General features: G+C 42.2%; 1 protein-coding gene across 1 annotated transcript in view; it reads left to right on the forward strand.

The window, feature by feature from the left end:
- LOC115144693 (unconventional myosin-IXAa-like) overlaps positions 1-18,963 on the forward strand; it is a 259,989-nt gene that overhangs the window by 134,309 nt on the left and 106,717 nt on the right. The window contains 1 exon segment of the mRNA XM_065002966.1: positions 3,612-3,701. Coding sequence (XP_064859038.1) covers positions 3,612-3,701 — 90 coding nt within the window.

Consider the following 18,963-nt stretch of genomic DNA (forward strand, 5'->3'; position numbering starts at 1 on the left):
CCCGGGAAGGACTGCCCGTTCCATGATCTCGCCATCACGGTTGACAACTCCATTGTGTCCTCCTCCCAGAGCGCTAAGAACCTTGGCGTGATCCTGGACAACACCCTGTCGTTCTCAACTAACATCAAGGTGGTGGCCCGTTCCTGTAGGTTCATGCTCTACAACATCCGCAGAGTACGACCCTGCCTCACACAGGAAGCGGCGCAGGTCCTAATCCAGGCACTTGTCATCTCCCGTCTGGATTACTGCAACTCGCTGTTGGCTGGGCTCCCTGCCTGTGCCATAAAACCCCTACAACTCATCCAGAACGCCGCAGCCCGTCTGGTGTTCAACCTTCCCAAGTTCTCTCACGTCACCCCGCTCCTCCGCTCCCTCCACTGGCTTCCAGTTGAAGCTCGCATCCGCTACAAGACCATGGTGCTTGCCTACGGAGCTGTGAGGGGAACGGCACCTCAGTACCTCCAGGCTCTGATCAGGCCCTACACCCAAACAAGGGCACTGCGTTCATCCACCTCTGGCCTGCTCGCCTCCCTACCACTGAGGAAGTACAGTTCCCGCTCAGCCCAGTCAAAACTGTTCGCTGCTCTGGCCCCCCAATGGTGGAACAAACTCCCTCACGACGCCAGGACAGCAGAGTCAATCACCACCTTCCGGAGACACCTGAAACCCCACCTCTTTAAGGAATACCTAGGATAGGATAAAGTAATCCTTCTCACCCCCCTCTAAAAGATTTAGATGCACTATTGTAAAGTGGCTGTTCCACTGGATGTCATAAGGTGAACGCACCAATTTGTAAGTCGCTCTGGATAAGAGCGTCTGCTAAATGACTTAAATGTAATGTAAATGTAAGTAGATGTAAAAAAAAAACATGCAAATCATGTGACCTATCCCGTTAAATCTAGAATCAGGTGACCTATCCCGTTAAATCTAGAATCAGGTGACCTATCCCGTTAAATCTAGAATCAGGTGACCTATCCCGTTAAATCTAGAATCAGGTGACCTATCCCGTTAAATCTAGAATCAGGTGACCTATCCCGTTAAATCTAGAATCAGGTGACCTATCCCGTTAAATCTAGAATCAGGTGACCTATCCCGTTAAATCTAGAATCAGGTGACCTATCCCGTTAAATCTAGAATCAGGTGACCTATCCCGTTAAATCTAGAATCAGGTGACCTATCCCGTTAAATCTAGAATCAGGTGACCTATCCCGTTAAATCTAGAATCAGGTGACCTATCCCGTTAAATCTAGGATCAGGTGACCTATCACGTTAAATCTAGAATCAGGTGACCTATCCCGTTAAATCTAGAATCAGGTGACCTATCACGTTAAATCTAGAATCAGGTGACCTATCACGTTAAATCTAGAATCAGGTGACCTATCCCGTTAAATCTAGAATCAGGTGACCTATCCCGTTAAATCTAGAATCAGGTGACCTATCCCGTTAAATCTAGAATCAGGTGACCTATCACGTTAAATATAGAATCAGGTGACTTATCCCGTTAAATCTAGAATCAGGTGACGTATCACGTTAAATCTAGAATCAGGTCCCTGCTCATCTGTGTGAACGTGCCTTAGGCATGCTGCAAGGAGGCATGAGGACTACAGATGTGGCCAGGGCAATAAATGGCCTGATGTCTGGTGAGGACCTGCCTTACATCACCGGCAACAACGTTGCCTATGGGCACAAACCCACCGTCGCTGGACCGGACAGAACTGGCAAAAAGTGCTCTTCACTGACGAGTCGCGGGTTACCTCACCAGGGGTGATGGTCGGATTTGTGTTTATCGTCGCAGGAATGAGCGTTACACCGAGGCCTGTACTCTGGAGTGGCATCGATTTGGAGATGGAGGGTCCGTCATGGTCGGGGGCGGTGTGTCACAGTATCATCGGACTGAGCTTGTTGTCATTGCAGGCAATCTCAATGCTGTGCGTTACAGAGAAGACATCCTCCTCCCTCATGTGGTACCCTTCCTGCAGGCTCATCCTGGCATGACCCTCCAGCATGACAATGCCACCAGCCATACTGCTCATTCTGTGCATGATTTCCTGCAAGACAGGAATGTCAGTGTTCTTCCATGGCCAGCAAAGAGCCCAGATCTCAATCCCATTGAACACGTCTGGGACCTGTTGGATCGGAGGGTGAGGGCTAGGGCCATTCCCCCCCAGAAATGTCCGGGAACTTGCAGGTGCCTTGGTGGAAGAGTGGGGTAACATCTCACAGCAAGAACTGGCAAATATGGTGCAGTGCATGAGGAGGAGATGCACTGCAGTACTTAATGCAGCTGGTGGCCACAACAGATACTGACTGTTACTGTTGATTTTGACCCCCCCTTTATTCAGGGGCACATTATTCAATTTCTGTTAGTCACATGTCTGTGGAACTTGTTCAGTTTATGTCTCAGTTGTTGAATCTTGTTATGTTCATACAAATATTTACACATGTTTAAGTGTGCTGAAAATAAATGCTGTTGACAGTGAGAGGAGGTTTCTTTTTTTTTGCTGAGTTAATATGTTTACTACACTGTGTTGTCGTGTGAGCAGCACTTCAGGGAATGCTAGTTGGTTGTAGCGTCGACTGATGCATGAATGGTAATATGACTGGCTCGGACACCCTGTTTCCTGTTGGGGCAGAACAGGAAGAGAGAGTGGAGCAGTGTCAGATGGTAGAGATGATAGACTAGATCCTCTGGCCGGACCTCAGGGTCCCAGGAGGGCTAGGCTAGGTTGAGCTAGTAGTATTGAGTGATGCAACAGTGGCAGTAACACAGTTCCAGGTTCAGTTTTGACTCTGTCTGTGTCACAGCCATTGTTACAATGGGAATTAGAAAACCAGTGCTCCAGTGCCTTAGAGCACATCTCCCAATTGCTTGATTAAGAAATGTTTTAACATAACAGCAGAGAAGATTTTTAAGTCCTGTTACCATGCAGAACCAACCAATCAGTGAGCAGTAGAATTAGCTTGACACCCAGTTGGGGATTACCAGGAAGTATGAAATTAAATCAGATTAGTTCCCCCCTCAAATGCAGCTGTTTACAGTACAGACTATTATAAAGACCATTTTAAAGACCCTTATAAACATCATTATAAAGACTATTTTACAGACCATTACAAAGACCATTATAAAGACCATTGTAAAGACCATTGTAAAGACTTTTTTAAAGACCCTCATAAACATCATTATAAAGACCATTGTAAAGACCATTGTAAAGACTATTTTAAAGACTATTTTAAAGACCATTACAAAGACCATTATAAAGACCATTGTAAAGACTATTTTAAAGGCCATTGTAAAGACCATTTTAAAGACTATTTTAAAGACCATTATAAATACTATTATAAAAACCATTACGAAGACCATTATAAAGGTAACTGACAAAAATAGCTGTTAGCCGCCCCACTCCCATGATCCCAGTGGATGGATGAGTGGTCAGATGTGTGTGCAGTGACATCTGCCTCTCTCAATGAGCTAGTCTGTCTGTCTGTCTGTCTGTCTGTCTGTCTGTCTGTCTGTTCTGCTCTATACAATAAGCTACCCGTGTCAGTCAGAAAGGGGGAGGGCTGTTGTTATCTAGACTGACTGACCTGTGTCCTTGAACTTGTCTTTGAAGGTGAAGGAAGAGATGCTGTTCGAGGCTCTGACCACCAGGAAGACGGTGACTGTGGGAGAGAGGCTGATCGTTCCGTACAAACTGGCCGAGGTGAGCACGATATTTCCCGCTCTGCTTACGATAACAAACACTACCACAACAACAAAATATAATAACACAACTGTACCGCACCACACAAACGGCTTTGAACCCTATCTGACCCCAAAGTGACATCAACACGGCCTCAGAACTTCAGAACTCTCCTACAGAATCATTTATAGAGTTCTGTTTATGAATTGCTGAGGACTCTCCTTTTTTGTTTGTATTTGCTTTCCTGACGCCAAAACACAAAAGGCTTTTGTAGTCATTGGTGGGGGGGGGGGGGGGGAGGGGAGGGAGGGGTGTACAGTCAAAGATGGTCTATTATATTGACAAGACTGTCAAGTGACCACTCCAACAATGGAAATACATGTCCTCAAAGATGGGAGGCAGGCGGGATGGAAGGAGGCGAGATCAGGTGGAACCATTCTAGCCAATGAGAGGGAAGATATGTGTGTGAACAACAGACCATAGAGATAGAGGACTCCCTTTGTATCTGTGCCATTATATTGTCTGTGACAGCATGGGAAGTGCCATTGAGGCTATCTCCATTTTAAAGTTGTACATTTTCTTCTTCATTGGCTAATTGCTCCCAACTCATAGGAATCCCCACCCAGTTGACTACTTTAAAATGGTGGAAGCCCTCAATGGCAATGTCCATGCTAAAACAGGTTATAAAGCTAAAGCAGGTTATATCACAACTCCAATATGAAGTAGTTTTATTTTTTCTTCCAAAGTTGACCGAATGCCACGTGCGTACACTTATATCAGTGCATTTCTAACAACCTAAACGTTACGAAACTTCTATTGCATCAAATAAGCCTCATGTAGCAAATTAGCAATTACTTTTATCGTTGACCAAATTTGACACTCATTGACCACCAAAAATTCATCATTTTGGGGGCTTATTTTCGAGAACAGATTTTGGCCAGAGTAAAACCTCCCGTGTGGCTCAGTTGGTAAAACCTCCCATGTGGCTTAGTTGGTAGAGCATTACACTTGCATCGCCAGGGTTGTGGGTTTGATTCCCAAGAGTGGACCTTCCTACTGTAAGTCGCTCTGGATAAGAGTGTCTGCTAAATGACTCAAATGTAAAATCCCAAAAGGCCTCAAGAAAGCAAAACAGAGTGGCTTTGTTTGGTTGCAGAATGCATCAGCGGCCAGGGATTGTGAGGGGCAGTCTCAGGAGGATTTGTTCTGGCCCCGCTGCCTCAGGGTTGTGTTGTTGGTGCTGTCTTCCTCTGTGACTTCCTGTTTCCTGTGAGGTTTACTAATGTGGCATGTTTCAGTCTGTTTTCTTCTGTTTTGTGCATAATGAACACAGCCCAGGTCAATTTAATAACTAACATTAGCTATCAACGGTTTGATACGAGTTCCTGTTTTCTTCAGTTTTTTGCATAATGAACACGGCCCAGGTCAATTTAATAACTAACATTAGCTTTCAACGGTTTGATACGAGTTCCTGTTTTCGCTGTCTGTCTTTGACTGGAATATACAGTCAAATATAATGTTTGGGCCAGAAACCAAATCCTGTCAGCTCCCCTGATATCTCACTTGACAAGCCCCACACACATCCACTGAAGACACAGTCTTCAGTCGGAAGTTTACAGACACTTATGTTAGAGTCATTAAAACTCATTTTTCAACCACTCCATAAATGTCCTGTTAACAAACTGTAGTTTTGGCAAGTCGGTTAGGACATCTACTTTGTGCATGACACAAGTAATATTTCCAACAATTGTTTACAGACAGATTATTTAACTTCTAATTCACTGTATCACAATTCCAGTGGGTTAGAAGTTTACATACACTAAGTTGACTGTGCCTTTAAACAGCTTGGAAAATTCCAGAAAATGATGTCATGGCTTTAGAAGCTTCTGATAGGCTAATTGACATAATTTGAGTCAATTGGAGGTGCACCTGTGGATGTATTTCAAGGCCTACCTTCAAACTCAGTGCCTCTAGGCTTGACATCATGGGAAAATCAAAAGAAATCAGCCAAGACCTCCACAAGTCTGGTTCATCCTTGGGAGCAATTTCCAAACACCTGAAGGTACCACGTTCATCTGTACAAACAATGGTATGCAAGTATAAACACCATGGGATCACGCAGCCGTCATACCGCTCAGGAAGGAGACATGTTCTGTACAAAAAGGAAACAGGTACAAAAGTATCTTTATCCACAGTAAAACGAGTCCCTATATCGACATAACCTGAAAGGCCGCTCAGCAAGGAAGAAGCCACTGCTCCAAAACCGCCATAAAAAAGCCAGACTACGGTTTGCAACTTGCACATGGGAACAAAGATCGTACATTTTGGAGAAATGTCCTCTGGTCTGATGAAACAAAAATAGAACTGTTTGGCCATAATGACCATCGTTATGTTTGGAGGAAAAGGGGGAGGCTTGCAAGCCGACGAACAGTATCCCAACCGTGAAGCACGGGGGTGGCAGTATCATGTTGTGGGGCTGATTTGCTGCAGGAGGGACTGGTGCACTTCACAAAATAGATGGGATCATGAGGCAGGAAAATTATGTGGATATATTGAAACAACATCTCAAGACATCCGTCAGGAAGTTAAAGCTTGGTCGCAAATGGGTCTTCCAAATGGACAATGACAACAAAGTCAAGGTATTGGAGTGGATATCACAAAGCCCTGACCTCAATCCTATAGAAAATTTGTGGGCAGACCTGAAAAAGCATGTGCGAGCAAGAAGGCCTACAAACCCGACTCAGTTACACCAGCTCTGTCAGGAGGAATGGGCCAAATTGTGGGAATCTTGTAGAAGGCTACCTGAAAAGTTTGACCCAAGTTAAATAATTTTGAGGAAATGCTACCAAATACTAATTGAGTGTATGTAAACTTCTGACCCACTGGGAATGTGATGAAAGAAATAAAAGCTGAAATAAATCATTCAACTATTATTCTGATATTGCACATTCTTAAAATAAAGTGGTGATCCTAACTGACCTAAGACAGGGAATTTTTACTAGGATTAAAAGTCAGGAATTGTCAAAAACTGAGTTTAAATGTATTTGGCTAAAGTGTATGTAAACTTCCAACTTCAACTGTATGTGTCAACAGCATCCTTGGAAAAATCCTCTGGATTATCATTATCAGCAGACGAAAACGAAAACAATGTACTGAGCAAATGTCAAATTGTCTTTTTTTTTACCAAATTACTGTACGACAGACCACGTATTCACCCTGCACACCCTGATTACTGTACGACAGGCCACGTATTCACCCTGCACACCCTGATTACTGTACGACAGGCCACGTATTCACCCTGCACACCCTGATTACTGTACGACAGGCCACGTATTCACCCTGCACACCCTGATTACTGTACGACAGGCCACGTATTCACCCTGCACACCCTGATTACTGTACGACAGGCCATGTATTCACCCTGCACACCCTGATTGACAAACAAAAAAAACAAATCAAAGGCAAAGTCTTCTCATCCTTTTTAGATTTTGACTCAATTTGGCATGAGGGCCTGCTATACAAATTGATGAAAAGTGGTGTTGGGGGAAAAACATACGATAATTATAAAATCCATGTACACAAACAAAATTGGCAAAAAACACACATTTATTTCCAAAGGCCCATGGGGTGAAACAGGGATGAACTTAAGCCCCACCCTCTTCAACAAATATATCATGAATTGGCGAGGGCACTAGAACAGTCTGCAGCACCTGGCCTCAACATACTAGAATCTGAAGTCAAATGTCTACTGTTTGCTGATGATCTGGTGCTTCTGTCCCCAACCAATGAGGGCCTACAGCAGCCCCTAGATCTTCTGCACATATACTGTCAGACCTGGGCCCTGACAGTAAATCTCAGTAAGACAAAAACAGTGGTCTTCCATAAAAGGTCTAGTTGCGAATACAAATTCCATCTAGACACCGTTGCCCTGGAGCACACAAAAAACGATACATACCTCTGCCTAAACATCAGCGCCACAGGTAACTTCCACAAAGGCAAGGCAAGAAGGGCCTTTAATGCCATCAAAAGGAACATAGAATTCGACATACCAAGAATTCAGAAAAAGGGACAAACAACAAATTGAGACTGCATGCAGATTTCTGCAAAAAAATATGCTTTGTGTACAACGTAAAACACCAAATAATGCATGCAGAGCAGAATTAGGCCGATACCCGCTAATTATCAAAATCCAGAAAAGAGCTGTTAAATTCTACAACCACCTAAAACGAAGCGATTCCCAAACCTTTCATAACAAAGCCATCACCTACAGAGAAATGAACCTGGAGGAGAGCCCCCTAAGCAAGCTGGTCCTGGGGCTCTGTTCACAAACACAAACAGACCCCACAGAGCCATCACCTACAGAGAAATTAACCTGGAGGAGAGCCCCCTAAGCAAGCTGGTCCTGGGGCTCTGTTCACAAACACAAACAGACCCCACAGAGCCATCACCTACAGAGAAATTAACCTGGAGGAGAGCCCCCTAAGCAAGCTGGTCCTGGGGCTCTGTTCACTATCACAAACAGACCCCACAGAGCCATCACCTACAGAGAAATGAACCTGGAGGAGAGTCCCCTAAGCAAGCTGGTCCTGGGGCTCTGTTCACAATCACAAACAGACCCCACAGAGCCATCACCTACAGAGAAATGAACCTGGAGGAGAGCCCCCTAAGCAAGCTGGTCCTGGGGCTCTGTTCACAATCACAAACAGACCCCACAGAGCCATCACCTACAGAGAAATGAACCTGGAGGAGAGCCCCCTAAGCAAGCTGGTCCTGGGGCTCTGTTCACAATCACAAACAGACCCCACAGAGCCATCACCTACAGAGAAATGAACCTGGAGGAGAGCCCCCTAAGCAAGCTGGTCCTGGGGCTCTGTTCACTAACAGACCCCACAGAGCCACAGGACAGCAGCACATTTAGACACAACCAAATCCGGCCAAATAGAGACACACATTTCCCTCAGATTACACAGATCCACAAAGAATTAAAAAACAAATCCTGTTTTAATAAACTCCCATATCTACTGGGTGAAATACCACAGTGTGCCATCACAGCAGCAAGATTTGTGACATGTTGCCACAAGAACTAACACCATTGTAAATACAACCTATATTTATGTTTTTTTTATATTCCCTTTTGTACTTTAGCTATTTGCACATCATTACAACACTGTATATAGACATAATATAACATTTGAAATGTATTTTAATCTTTGGGAACTTCTGTGATTGTGTTCACTGTTATAACATGTAAATGGCTTTATTGGCACGGGAAACATATGTTAACGTTGCCAAAGCAGGTGAAATAGATCATAAACAAAAGTGAAATGAATAATCAGAAATGAACAGTAAACATTACACTCACAAAAGTTTCAAAGGAATAGAGACATTTCAAATGTCATTATGGCTATGTACAGTGTTGTAACGATGTGGAAATAGTCTCTCTCTCTCTCTCTCTCTCTCTCTCTCTCTCTCTCTCTCTCTCTCTTTCTTTCTTTCTTTCGCCTGAAGCAAGCTTGTGGAATCCATGACTTTCTGCCATAATATTAAGCCCTTTTATTGTACAAGGGCCCATGAAGAAAGGGCTTGGCAAGTGTAGCATCTTTTCTCTCAAAATCATTTCCCCTCCTGGACAAAAGTATCTCCCGGATAGCTGTCCCGTCACACTGGGGTTCAGATGGACCCGATTTGGGAGAGGTCCTGTTCCATTGTCTCCTTCTGGCCCCTAATACTGTTTTATTTTTTATTTTTTAAAGACTTGAGTGGTTGGATACCTGTCAGTTTCCTGCTGCATGCTAGCTAATGAGAGAGGAAGACTAGCTATGGCCTGCTGCATGCTAGCTAATGAGAGAGGAAGACTAGCTATGGCCTGATGCGTGCTAGCTAATGAGAGAGGAAGACTAGCTATGGCCTGCTGCATGCTAGCTAATGAGAGAGGAAGACTAGCTATGGCCTGATGCGTGCTAGCTAATGAGAGAGGAAGACTAGCCTTGGCCTGCAGCATGCTAGCTAATGAGAGAGGAAGACTAGCTATGGCCTGCTGCATGCTAGCTAATGAGAGAGGAAGACTAGCTATGGCCTGCTGCATGCTAGCTAATGAGAGAGGAAGACTAGCTATGGCCTGCTGCATGCTAGCTAATGAGAGAGGAAGACTAGCTATGGCCTGCTGCATGCTAGCTAATGAGAGAGGAAGACTAGCTATGGCCTGCTGCATGCTAGCTAATGAGAGAGGAAGACTAGCTATGGCCTGATGCGTGCTAGCTAATGAGAGAGGAAGACTAGCCTTGGCCTGCAGCATGCTAGCTAATGAGAGAGGAAGACTAGCTATGGCCTGCTGCATGCTAGCTAATGAGAGAGGAAGACTAGCTATGGCCTGATGCGTGCTAGCTAATGAGAGAGGAAGACTAGCCTTGGCCTGCAGCATGCTAGCTAATGAGAGAGGAAGACTAGCTATTGCTTTCTTCATGCTAGCTAATGAGAGAGGAAGACGGTGTTGTTTTAATTAACCCCAGCTCTGCTGTGTGTGTGCATGTGTGTAGTGTGTGTAGATAAGCTACACTGACTCACTGTTGATTTGGCTCCAGATAATCAGATTCCACCACTTCCTGTTTCCTGTTTTTAAAGTGAGACCGTTTGGAGGATAAGGAACTTCTTAAACCATGCATTCATGTGCTTTAGATTAAATGTTGCCACGCTATATCACAACTATGTTTATATCTTTGTAGCTAACACAGAGACACACACACACAATCAAACACACACTTTCCTATAAACTCGCATCAAAAACAGGCATCCAATTGGACGCAAATGCCTCAAACACAGCCACCCCGTGCGGAGAAGGGGCTAGCGAGCCATGTGCAGTGCGGGCTCATGCAGGGTGTTGTTTTACACCTCCCATGGCTCGCGGAGCGTGTTTGTAAGCCATTAGTCGAGAAAGACCACGGCTCTCTGTGTTTTGGTCTCCCTGGCATAGGCTTCTAATGACCAAACTCCAACCAAGACCTCATTACAGGCTCTAAACTCTCTCTGATAACTTCCCTCTTATTATTTAGGGTGGCCCTCCTATAAAAACAACGTTTGTTTTTAGCAAATTGTTTCTCTCCATCCATTCCATATCTAACTCAACACTCCCATTGTGGTAAATCATTTAATTGTGTTTGACTTGTGATGTTTCGTGACAGTGGATGTTAGTTCAAACAAGACGTCATCGCAAATGTTCTTTATCGTGTTTGAAAATCCCAGGATGGACCTTTTGAGCAGTTTTGATTGGGCTGCATAATACATGTGAACTTATATCACCTTTGAGAGCAGGAAACAGGAAACAGTGAAGCTCATTCCTCTAAAAATAACGATGAGGTCAATAATGCAGTAGGCTTTTTAAAACACATTTTTACTTGGTCACAACTCTCTGCTCCCCAGAACCTAGTTGAAATGACCTGTACATATGGGACGTGTTTAGGGACATGCAACATTGTTTATTAGAAATGTGTGGTATATATATATATATATATATAACATTTTTTCTTCATCGTGAATCTGTGCTCCCCCTGGACCTAGTCGAAGCGGGTTAAACTCACTTACTGCCTGCAAACACTCTACTGTACATTCGGGGTGTGTTCAGGGGCATGCAAGGTTACAGAAGGTTCATATACAGTATAGTATGTAGGCAACATTCTCAACATTCTCTGTCATGTAGAGTATGAAAATGGTGTCAGCTCTATAAACTGTTACAGTTACACCACAGACCTACACGTAACTGCCAGAATAAAGGAAACATCAACATAAAGTGGGCATTGAGCCACCATGAGCCAGAATAGCTTCATATATCTTACGTGTCTGAACTCTATTGGAGGGATGTGACACCATTCTTCCACAAGAAATGTAATCATTTGGTGGTGGAGGTGAAAAACAGGCGCTGCTCCAGAATCTTAGATAAGATTCAATTGGGTTGAGATCTGGTGACTGAGACAGCCATGGTCCGTCCAGAATTTTTTATACATGACCCTAAACATGATGGGATGTTAATTGCTTAATTATCTCAGGAGCCACACCTGTGTGGAAGCACCTGCTTTCAATATACTTTGTATCCCTCATTTACTCAAGTGATGCTGGTAGTTTTGGCAGTTAGCCTACATGTTTTGTTGATGCTGGTAGTTTTGGCAGTTAGCCTACATGTTTTGTTGATGCTGGTAGTTTTGGCAGTTAGCCTACATGTTTTGTTGATGCTGGTAGTTTTGGCAGTTAGCCTACATGTTTTGTTGATGCTGGTAGTTTTGGCAGTTAGCCTACATGTTTTGTTGATGCTGGTAGTTTTGGCAGTTATCCTACATGTTTTGTTGATGCTGGTAGTTTTGGCAGTTAGCCTACATGTTTTGTTGATGCTGGTAGTTTTGGCAGTTAGCCTACATGTTTTGTTGATGCTGGTAGTTTTGGCAGTTAGCCTACATGTTTTGTTGATGCTGGTAGTTTTGGCAGTTAGCCTACATGTTTTGTTGATGCTGGTAGTTTTGGCAGTTAGCCTACATGTTTTGTTGATGCTGGTAGTTTTGGCAGTTAGCCTACATGGAGCGGCAGGGTAGCCTAGTGGTTAGAGCGTTGGACTAGTAACCGGAAGGTTGCGAGTTCAAACCCCCTAGCTGACAAGGTACAATTCTGTCGTTCTGCCCCTGAACAGGCAGTTAACCCACTGTTCCCAGGCCGCCATTGAAAATAAGAATGTGTTCTTAACTGACTTGCCTGGTTAAATAAAGGTAAAATTAAAAATTAAATTAAATATGTCTAATGGCCATTATATTATATAATTTTATAGTAAGAATAATATACTGTATTTTAACTTACAGTAGCTGAATAAAATAGAAAGGATATTTTTCCCATTCCAGAGCAAGTGCACATTTGAAGTAGCTATGTTGAGTGTAAAAGTGATCATTTGAAACAGGTCATATACGCTAGATTTAAAGTTATTTGGCAACTTTAGTTGTGAATGATACAAACCTTACAATGTGTTAGAAATCAAAATGTATATGGGCTGTATGATGCTAATATAGGCTATTGATGATTTGAAAAAGTAGTTAGAAAAATGTTTACTCTCTGTTCCTTAACCTCAGGCTGCACAGCTGTTCTCTCATCAAGTGATCATATTTTCACCCATCAGACTCATCTCAATTGAATTTTGTCTTTACTAATATGTAACATTATTTTAGATTTAGAATGGACCATTATCAAATGGGCAGGAACAGGGTCAGGGGAAAGAATACGGCATCTGCACGCACTCAAATCCGTTTTGTAGGCTATTTCGGTTTTATAGCGGAGCATGTGCTTAATATGAACAGCCTGAGAAATAAATATAAGAATACACTCTATGCATCAAGCACTGTTTGAGGAGCATGCCCTCGCTGTGCCACAGGTGATATTCCACCCAAACTCTGTATGCCATGAGCTCTCCAACCCTGTTCCTGCAGCTACCCAGTGCTTAACTTGGAAAACCAAGTGAAAGCTGTTCAGGAACATGGTCCTAATGGCCTGGTTACTCATGGTTCTATTGTCCCTCCATCAGGTTCTAATGGCCTGGTACTCAGGGCTCTATTGTCCCTCCATCAGGTCCTAATCGTCTGGTACTCAGGGCTATATTGTCCCTCCATCATGTTATAATGGCCTGGTACTCAGGGCTCTATTGTCCCTCCATCAGGTTCTAATGGCCTGGTACTCAGGGCTCTATTGTTCCTCCATCAGGTTCTAATGGCCTGGTACTCAGGGCACTATTGTTCCTCCATCATGTTCTAATGGCCTGGTACTCAGGGCTCTATTGTCCCTCCATCAGGTTCTAATGGCCTGGTACTCAGGGCTCTATTGTCCCTCCATCAGGTTCTAATGGCCTGGTACTCAGGGCTCTATTGTCCCTCCATCAGGTTCTAATGGCCTGGTACTCAGGGCACTATTGTTCCTCCATCAGGTTCTAATGACCTGGTACTCAGGGCTCTATTGTTCCTCCATCAGGTTCTAATGGCCTGGTACTCAGGGCTCTATTGTCCCTCCATCAGGTTCTACTCATAATCAAAAAGGTATAGTGCTTTTAATACTCACCTCACTGTGATGATCAATTTGAAAAAAGTTCAACAGCAGTGTAAAACATGGTCATTTTAGATGTTGTTTCAAAGCTTAACACAATGAAATGGACAGCGCTTATCTATTACTTATCTAAGGTGATAAGTAATTCAGAACACACATCTGCATATTAGAACTTATGCAAAGAGTTATGAGGGGAAAAAAACAAAACAGTGTAAAACGTGGAATTTGACTGAGGTGATTCATGTCTGACCAACCACAGCTAAACTGAAACGAACTCCACTCACATTAGCCCATAATCACCCTATATGAGCTACAGTAGCTACACAAAGCATGCATAAGATGGCCTACTGTTGGAGTAACTTTGTCGTCAATGTGGCAGTTGCCAGAAGGGTCCCTGTATACAGCCTCCCAGTCACAAAGATCATCCAGTCATTTGGGGACCAATAGTATTCTGTTTTGCTCCTCCACCGCCCAATCCCTTTCCATAACACTCCAAACTGCCAAAGGCTGATGGTCGTATGTCCAAGTCCTCATTCCAACTCCACTTATATTAGCTTAGCATGCCTTTCATCATCTGTAAGTGGAGAGCATATTTTCCCTTGGCTTGTTGAGGCACGTAATCGTCTGTCTTGGTACTGTTGTTTTTTTATGGATAGCTGAAGTATCCAAAAAGTGATTTGTCTGTCTGGAGACACTTAAAGTTTTGGCTCTGAATCTCAAAACACCTAAATCTGTAGTGTTGTAGCACAGCAGGGCTTGGGGCATCATAGAAAAACCAGAAGGAACTTGTTTGCTGTTAGCTGGCATGCTAACAGACGTTACACTACTGTTGGCTAGCTAACATTGTTAGCATTTGAGGAACTTTTCTGGCATGCTAACATGTTACACTGATGCTGGCTAACATTGTTCTAAACTAGTTAGCGCCTGTGGGCTTGGTAGGCTGTGAGCTAACCGCTATCAACAATGGTGTTATGGAGCGATGTAGCGGATGTGAGACTTCTTGTGATGCGTAGTCTCCATATAGGTGGAAGTCTATCTGAACAAAGGACTATATAACAGCATTGTGACATTAGACCGACTGTCTGAAGAGTTATGGAAAGTCAAGAGGGTAGTTTAATCTTCGAGTTCAACACCTCTACAGGTTCAGAGGGGAAAGATGAACCACATAAATACACTTGAAAGAAAATACTTCACATTCCCCAATGTCTTGTGTCCTTGGAGATCAGGTCAGAATGCTGATGATAGAACAGATCAGGTTAGAGTGTTGATGATAGAACAGATCAGAATGTTGATGATAGAACAGATCAGAATGTTGATGATAGAACAGATCAAAATGTTGATGATAGAACAGATCAGAATGTTGATGATAGAACAGATCAGGTCAGAATGTTGATGATAGAAAAGATCAGGTCAGAATGTTGATGATAGAACAGATCAGAATGTTGATGATAGAACAGATCAAAATGTTGATGATTGAACAGATCAGAATGTTGATGATAGAACAGATCAGGTCAGAAGGTTGATGATAGAACAGATCAGAATGTTGATAGAACAGATCAGGTCAGAATGTTGATGATAGAACAGATCAAAATGTTGATGATTGAACAGATCAGAATGTTGATGATAGAACAGATCAGGTCAGAATGTTGATGATAGAACAGATCAGGTCAGAATGTTGATGATAGAACAGATCAGAATGTTGATGATAGAACAGATCAAAATGTTGATGATTGAACAGATCAGAATGTTGATGATAGAACAGATCAAAATGTTGATGATAGAACAGATCAGAATGTTGATGATAGAACAGATCAAAATGTTGATGATAGAACAGATCAAAATGTTGATGATAGTACAGATCAGGTCAGAATGTTGATGATCGAACAGATCAAGTCAGAATTCTGATGATAGAACAGATCAGGTCAGAATGTTGATGATAGAATATATCAGAATGCTGATGATAGAACAGATCAGGTCAGAATGTTGACGAAAGAACAGATCAGGTCAGAATGCTGATGATAGAACAGATCAGGTCAGAATGTTGATGATAGAACAGATCAGATCAGAATGCTGATGATAGAACAGATCAGGTCAGAATGCTGATGACAGATCAGGTCAGGTCAGAATGCTGATGATAGAACAGATCAGGTCAGAATACTGATGATAGAACAGATCAGGTCAGAATGTTGATGATAGAACAGATCAGGTCAGAATGTTGATGATAGAACAGATCAGAATGTTGATGATAGAACAGATCAGGTCAGAATGTTGATGACAGAACAGAATGCTGATGATAGAACAGATAAGATTGCTGATGATAGAACAGATCAGGTCAGAATGCTGATGATAGAACATAACAGGTCAGAATGCTGATGATAGAACAGATCAGGTCAGAATGTTGATGATAGAACAGATCAGGTCAGAATGTTGATGATAGAACAGATCAGAATGTTGATGATAGAACAGATCAGGTGAGAATGTTATTGATAGAACAGATCAGAATTTTGATGATAGAACAGATCAGGTCAGAATGTTGATAGAACAGATCAGGTCAGAACACTGATGATAGAACAGATCAGGTCAGAATGCTGGTGATAGAACAGATCAGGTCAGAATATTGATGATAGAACAGATCAGGTCAGAATGTTGATGATAGAACAGATCAGGTCAGAATGTTGATGATAGAACCGATCAGAATTTTGATGATAGAACAGATCAGGTCAGAATGTTGATGATAGAACATATCAGGTCAGAATGTTGATGATTGAACAGATCAGGTCAGAATGTTGATGATTGAACAGATTAGAATGTTGATGATAGAACAGATCAGAATGTTGATGATAGAACAGATCAGGTCAGAATGTTGATGATAGAACAGATCAGAATGTTGATGATAGAACAGATCAGGTCAGAATGTTGATGATAGAACAGATCAGGTCAGAATGTTGATGATAGAACAGATCAGGTCAGAATGATGATGATAGAACAGATCAGAATGTTGATGATAGAACAGATCAGGTCAGAATGTTGATGATAGAACAGATCAGGTCAGAATGTTGATGATAGAACAGATCAGGTCAGAATGTTGATGATTGAACAGATCAGAATGTTGATGATAGAACAGATCAGAATGTTGATGATAGAACAGATCAGGTCAGAATGTTGATGATAGAACAGATCAGAATGTTGATGATAGAACAGATCAGGTCAGAATGTTGATGATAGAACAGATCAGGTCAGAATGTTGATGATAGAACAGATCAGGTCAGAATGCTGATGATAGAACAGATCAGGTCAGAATGTTGATGACTATCCACTTGTTCATTAGACTCTCTAAAGTACACACATCAAAGCTTGTTACGGTGACATTGACATTGATCAGCTTAAATGTAGAGAGAAACACAGACTGTGGGCCTTGGTTTTGCTTTGCTCAGCTGGTGCAATGCAGTACTGTTCAGAGAGCAGGTGTTGGCTGGACTTCTGTCCTCTGTTGGAGAAGCAGATGGGGAAAAAGAGAGTTTATTAAAATGGACCCGCATCCCTGAGTCAGTGATACTGCAGATGGCAGACAGACATATATCTGGATTGAGAAATGTGTAAACAGACAGGGAGACAGTTAAAATGGGTAGATGTCTAGATAGAGACATATAAAGAGATGGAGCGATAATTATACAAATGGGAAGATATATGCAACAGGAAATACAGTAGAGACAAAGACAGACACAGGCGGACAGAGACAGACTGACAGACCTGTACGTTGATGTAAAGACTAATACATTAGAATGCTAGATAGGCCTAGATCAACAGACTAATGCATTAGAATGCTAGATAGGCCTAGATCAACAGACTGATACATTAGAGAGTTAGATAGATAGGCCTAGATCAACAGACTTAATACCTTAGATAGTTAGATAGATAGGCCCAGATCAACAGACTGATACATTAGAGAGTTAGATAGATAGGCCTAGATCAACAGACTTAATACCTTAGATAGTTAGATAGATAGGCCTAGATCAACAGACTTAATACCTTAGATAGTTAGATAGATAGTCCTAGATCAACAGACTAATACATTAGAATGCTAGATAGGCCTAGATCAACAGACTAATACATTAGAATGCTAGATAGGCCCAGATCAACAGACTAATACATTAGATAGTTAGATAGATAGGCCTAGATCAACAGACTTAATACCTTAGATAGTTAGATAGATAGGCCTAGATCAACATACTTAATACCTTAGATAGTTAGATAGATAGGCCTAGATCAACAGACTTAATACCTTAGATAGTTAGATAGATAGGCCTAGATCAACAGACTAATACATTAGAATGCTAGATAGGCCCAGATCAACAGACTAATACATTAGAGAGTTAGATAGATAGGCCTAGATCAACAGACTAATACATTAGATAGTTAGATAGATAGGCCTAGATCAACAGACTAATACATTAGAGAGTTAGATAGATAGGCCTAGATCAACAGACTAATACATTAGAATGCTAGATAGGCCTAGATCAACAGACTAATACATTAGAATGCTAGATAGGCCTAGATCAACAGACTAATACATTAGAATGCTAGATAGGCCTAGATCAACAGACTAATACATTAGAGAGTTAGATAGATAGGCCTAGATCAACAGACTAATACATTAGAATGCTAGATAGGCCTAGATCAACAGACTAATAAATTAGAGAGTTAGATAGATAGGCCTAGATCAACAGACTTAATACCTTAGATAGTTAGATCGATAGGCCTAGATCAACAGACTAATACATTAGAATGCTAGATAGGCCTAGATCAACAGGCTTAATACCTTAGATAGTTAGATAGATAGGCCTAGATCAACAGACTAATACATTAGAATGCTAGATAGGCCTAGATCAACAGACTAATACATTAGAATGCTAGATAGGCCTAGATCAACAGACTAATACATTAGAATGCTAGATAGGCCCAGATCAACAGACTAATACATTAGAGAGTTAGATAGATAGGCCTAGATCAACAGACTAATACATTAGAATGCTAGATAGGCCTAGATCAACAGACTAATACATTAGAATGCTAGATAGGCCTAGATCAACAGACTAATACATTAGAATGCTAGATAGGCCTAGATCAACAGACTAATACATTAGAATGCTAGATAGGCCTAGATCAACAGACTAATACATTAGAGAGTTAGATAGATAGGCCTAGATCAACAGACTAATAC

This window comes from Oncorhynchus nerka, linkage group LG17 (genome assembly GCF_034236695.1).
Source record: "Oncorhynchus nerka isolate Pitt River linkage group LG17, Oner_Uvic_2.0, whole genome shotgun sequence".
Lineage (NCBI taxonomy): Eukaryota > Metazoa > Chordata > Actinopteri > Salmoniformes > Salmonidae > Oncorhynchus > Oncorhynchus nerka.